At 39.2% G+C, this 5,086-nt stretch overlaps 1 protein-coding gene across 1 annotated transcript in view; it reads left to right on the top strand.

Annotated features, from left to right (window-relative positions):
- Positions 1 to 1,325: 1,325 nt before the first annotated feature.
- INVS (inversin) overlaps positions 1,326 to 5,086 on the top strand; it is a gene marked incomplete at its 5' end in the record, with an annotated part of 13,769 nt that continues 10,008 nt past the window's right edge. The window contains one exon of the mRNA XM_010181823.1: positions 1,326 to 1,645. Coding sequence (XP_010180125.1) covers positions 1,326 to 1,645 — 320 coding nt within the window. The remainder of the gene's footprint in view (positions 1,646 to 5,086) is intronic.

Genomic DNA, 5,086 nt, shown 5'->3' with positions numbered 1-5,086 from the left:
AGTCTTTTTGGGAAATGCCGATATTATTTGAAACTAGCCACTTTTTTCCACACCAGAGGGAATGCTGAACCTCAGGCTGCCAGGAGTGTATTTTTTAGATCAATTAGCAGCTTTTCAGGTGCAGAGTTCAATCAGCTTCTTGTGCAGGGCATACTTGATAAGATAGCACTGACAGATAAAGTTAAGGCTTCTCCCTGGCAGCTCACCCTGGAATGACATACACTGGCATTGATACGGCTCCCAGGAACTGCGGATGGCGTGCTGCATAACTAACCTGTCATATGCTGTGCTGTGAGCTCATGTGTCAACAGTCTGCAAACTATGTTGTAGCATTGGAAGCAAGTTAAAATACCAGGCAGCTACACGATACGACATTTACCACCTGTCCGTTCCAACAGGAAAAGTGTCACTTCATCTTACAACCGGTGCTTCATTTGTAAGAACAAATTCAGTGGTAGGTAGGTAGGTAGGTAATGTTTGCAATGTGCTATTGGGCTGATTCTGCTTTGTAGGAAAAAAAGAATTTAAAAGCTGAAGTGCAGTGATATCCTACTGTATTTCAAAATAGGCTGCAAAACTTGGTTCAACAGATGCGCCTTTCCTAACCTTGTCCAAAATTCTCTTTTATATCTACACTATTTAAGAGATGCATGCCTTCTTTCCTTTTGGAAAACCAAATGGCATAATTGTAATGGCATACTATGTGCACACAAGTTTTTAATTCACATCTCATATTTTCAGTGTTTATGATTTGTATACTGCATATCTGTTTCTGTAAAATAAATTCATTGTTTATCAATAATAAATACATAGCAGCAAGTTCGTACCTCTAGCTAGTTTGAAGTATTAGTTATGATGTAGGTAAGTATGAAAAATAATTTTCAAAGAGATGACATCTTTTATTAAAGTTTTCTGATTTTCAAATACAGTGCATTGCATTAGTGCCTGCATTAAAGCATTGTTCATTGCTAATTTAAAACATGGTTGTTAGTACCATATTTCTTGTCTTCTGACACCTCTTCAAAATCCTGCTTTTAATTTTTGCATATTTATAAAAAAACCCTAAATTTTACTGTTTTCAATAATAGAGCGTTTCAAAATCAGTGTAATCTGCCACAAACTGCCTGGGCAGGTGGCTGAGAAGGACTTAACCTTCGTTAGGCTCTAGCTGCAGATCAGTTGTTATTTTGGATCAAGCTAAAATACTTTAATACAACAGCGGTCCCTTTCTCACGAAAAAAGTGTTATAGTCAAGGTTTTATTGTGGCAGTGTCAGGTTTCTGTAGTTATGTGCTTCCAGGATTTTGTCTTTGGAATTCTTACAGTATTGACTATAATTACAGGAAACGTGAAGAGGAAAGTAAGAGGAAAGAAGCCAAGCTACAGAAAGGGGTGCAGAATGGGGAACAAAACAGGTTCCGAGTACAACCGAATCCTGCAAATCGAGAGAAGACTGCCAGCACCTCGCAGTTCCCTAATAAACCGACAGATACACAGAGTAAGAGACCTCTGTCCCTCAGCACTTCACAAATTCAACCAGGGAGAAACAGTAGAGGTTCACCTAAAGCTTGCCACAGCAAAGCGACACCAAAGGAGAGCTGCCTATCAGCAGAGCCTCAGAGTGAAGGTGATAAAACCAGGCGAGGTTTGTAATCTTTTTTGTTGTCCTGATTGTCCTTTTTGTCCATGTATGGGCATGTTTTTAAATGGGACCTGTTGTATCTTTCTGTCATATCTTATTCTTTTATTATTTAAGCAATCCATATAGGATAGAGTTAGATATACATTCTTTTACTGTGTATGCTCTGTCAGAAATAGTCAAAAATACCAGTGTCTGTAAAAATATCTAAAATATGTGAGAACAGGGTGCTGGGAGTTGTTCTATTAGTTGCACTGTTTGAAGAAAGTGAGATTAAAGATATTTGGCATTTCTGTGGGACACTTGAAGACTGTCAATGAAGAAATTGTAACTCTTGTTTTTAAGCAAGGTTAAAATGAGGTTAAAATTGTTCTAAGCAAAATCTCTTGCATACAGAGGGAGCTGTTCAGTCCGCTTCACTCTCCATCACAGGGTTCTCCTGTGATTTGTCCCTGAAGTCCTCTTGTTGAGGACCCTCTAGGAGGTTTTTTGAGAAGTGAGACTGTTTTCAGAAGTTGTACTATGGAACAGTGTGTCAAAGCTACTTCTGTTACTTTTCTTGCCCTGCTGCACTCTTTTACTCTATCTCCAAATGCATCATCAGTTTATCATCAGTTCTTTACCGATCCTGTATTAGTTTTGCGAGATACACATTTTAATAACATTTCAGTCGGTTCTGACTTCAGCCCACTGCAGGAGCCCTTGGCTCAAATCTTTCAAATCCAGTCATGTTAAAGCATCTTCGTTATCATTAGAAGGAAGAAGTTGGATAAGTAGTTTATTTAAGGTCAGTTGCAAGAACTCCTTCTCAGGTGTAAAATTGCTGCCAATTCCTCTGGAAGTTCTGCTAATCAGAATATTATAATATCCAAAAGAAAAGAGCTGTTCCTACTGAATCTTTTAACCTAGATTTCTTTAGCTTTTATGTGGAAATGTCTTGGTAAACAGAACACTTGACTATATCAGCATAGTAAAAGCAGACATATGTATCTTAGCTTAACATATACTAGGATAGCTAGGTAATGATAAACAGAGGCATTAAAAATTCAAGCAAGTATGGAAAAAAGGGAAATGAGAAATAAAGATGTGCGGAGGATTACAACAGTGAAGGGGAGAGAAGAGAAGGACAAAGACACTATAAAAGAGGAACAAGCAGCCTTTTCTTTTGCTGACTCCAGTAGCCCTCCTTAGCTGTAATCTTCCACTGGTTATGACAATGGAAACTGCATTGCATCAGTCAGACTCCCACTGCTTCTTGGAACAAGGATAATGGTTTTGCACTGAGAGAGTGACCCAAGGAAGCAGGCAGTAGGTAGTCCGTGGGCAATAGAGCCAAACTGACTGCGGAGATCAGGACTGAATTGGCCCAGTTTTCTGCAGAGGAGTCTAATATTGATACTTGTATCTGAAAAATTGCATTCACGTTCAGTTGTTTACACTACCCCTCCCAGTAACCTATTCAAACAGCAGCAAATGCCAGCAAAGCGTAGCTTCTTGGGCTTTTGACTGAAGGCTTCCCTGAAGTTGGAGATTTCCTGATGTAGCTATGCCGGAATAATTTTACCATGTTGATGGTTCTACAAGTAAAATTTTAAAATCATATAGGCTATTGCCTGGAGATTTTTTGCTTTTCAATATATCTTTAAATGCAGAAGATAATTTTTGCAAAATCATTTTAATTTTAAATAGAAAATTCTTTGCTGTTGTTTACTGTCTTTCTTCACCATGAGTGTTGAATGTGGAGAGAACAAAACTCTTTACTCAAGGTTCTCCTGAAAATGCGTAACGTGTCTACTTCTACAGCGAGACCAGTTGAGCTTCAGCGATTGTAAAGAAAGCCCCCTCTTGCCCAACCCAAAAAGCCTGTGTTTGAAAGAAAGTGCCATGCCATTTTTAGACGTGCGTTCTCTTTTTGTTACTGAAATGATGCCAAGAAAGTTGAAGCAGCAAGGATCAAATCATGAAGTTCTTTAATCAGTTCTCATTGGGTCTTTTAATCAGTCCTATTATCATCACAACTTTAATGGGCTTTGTTGGATGCTCTGTTGGAATTAAATATAAATTTAGAGCCTCTGAAAACTGTGATTTTAGTTGCTGGGTCTTTTCTGATCTGTTCTCTACAGAGAAATCCTCTTTCCCATATATGTTATCTCGTTTGCCTTAACTGTAATACAGTCAGGTTCCCTTCTGTGCTCTGTACTTGTCATTGCTTGGTCTTCCTACCTAAGAAAGTTTATTTTCACCTCAAAAGATGAGCTAGAATGCTTAAGTTATATTTTTTTCTGTTCCCCAGTTGTTCAGATCAGGAAGTTTTGCACATACTACTGAAGTGTCTTATAGTTGAAGTAAAAAAGTGTTCTACATGCTGTACTTGCAACCCAGGTATCAGATTTTGGTGAGTTCAAAGTGACAAAGCCTCTTTTAAAAAGCTGTGCTCTTTTTCCTTGTTGAGAGATCAAAATAGTGTTGTGACAGTGCTGGAGATTTCATACATTTGAACTCGCTTCATACATTTGTCAGCCTTATACTGTTTTTATTGATGGCACTGGTAATTTTTGACTTGGCTTTGTTGGGACTGGGATTATGCCCATAGAAATCTTGGCATCAGAAGGCACGTTTTTGAAATTGTCTGTTCCCCTGGTGTAATGCAGGAGAGAGGAAATTTCATCCTCCATTATGGGAGATTGAAATAATAGATGAAAATAGATAAGAGAAGATTAGTTGAGTTAATAGTAGGTTAAAATAATTGACTTTTTTTGTCCCTGTCCCAGAACATACAGGGCTATCTACCCATATGACCATCATGTATAAGTTAGAGTAGCCTCTCAGCCCATACTGACCTGTCAATTTGATAAATCTTCTCTGTTGGAGACATCATTGGTGATAATCATAAGTTACTTCTTTATAATCTGTTCATGTGCCGTATTCTGTTATACAGTCAAAAGAGGATCCAGTAAAGGCACTGCAGTGAGGATAAATACAGCTTTCACCAGGTTTGGGGTGATGCAGAAGCTTTTCGGTGATTCCAGGATATCAAAGATCTCGTTCTTTTCTTCCCCCCGCCCCCCCTTACCTCTCCTTTAACACCCTGCCTGTCTGTTACATTTCATCCTGTCTGGTCTGTTTTCTCATTCTCCCATCAGTTTCCAAACCAAATGGAAGGTGGATGGGAAGATGGGGGCTTTTCAGTTTTGCACCCCAGTCTGGCTTCAGAGTCATCCTCATGGGAGTGTTTCGAAGCTGTGATCACACAGCAGCGAGGGAGAAATGGGAACAGTTTCATGTTAGGATGTCAAGGAAAGTACTGAGTTTCCTGGGTCAGTGGGTGACCCTGTCTGTCACGGTGTGCCAGGAGACTGGGTAGTTGGAGCAGAATTTTAGCAAATAAGTTGAAACAGTGAGGGTCTGCCACAGTGTCTTCACTGCAATGAGCAAGTGTGTTCATGG

Source organism: Mesitornis unicolor, unplaced genomic scaffold (assembly GCF_000695765.1).
Source record: "Mesitornis unicolor isolate BGI_N332 unplaced genomic scaffold, ASM69576v1 scaffold13283, whole genome shotgun sequence".
In the NCBI taxonomy this organism is placed as follows: domain Eukaryota; kingdom Metazoa; phylum Chordata; class Aves; order Mesitornithiformes; family Mesitornithidae; genus Mesitornis; species Mesitornis unicolor.
Note: the sequence above shows the minus strand (reverse complement) of the source record. Positions and strands in the feature narration are given on the sequence as shown.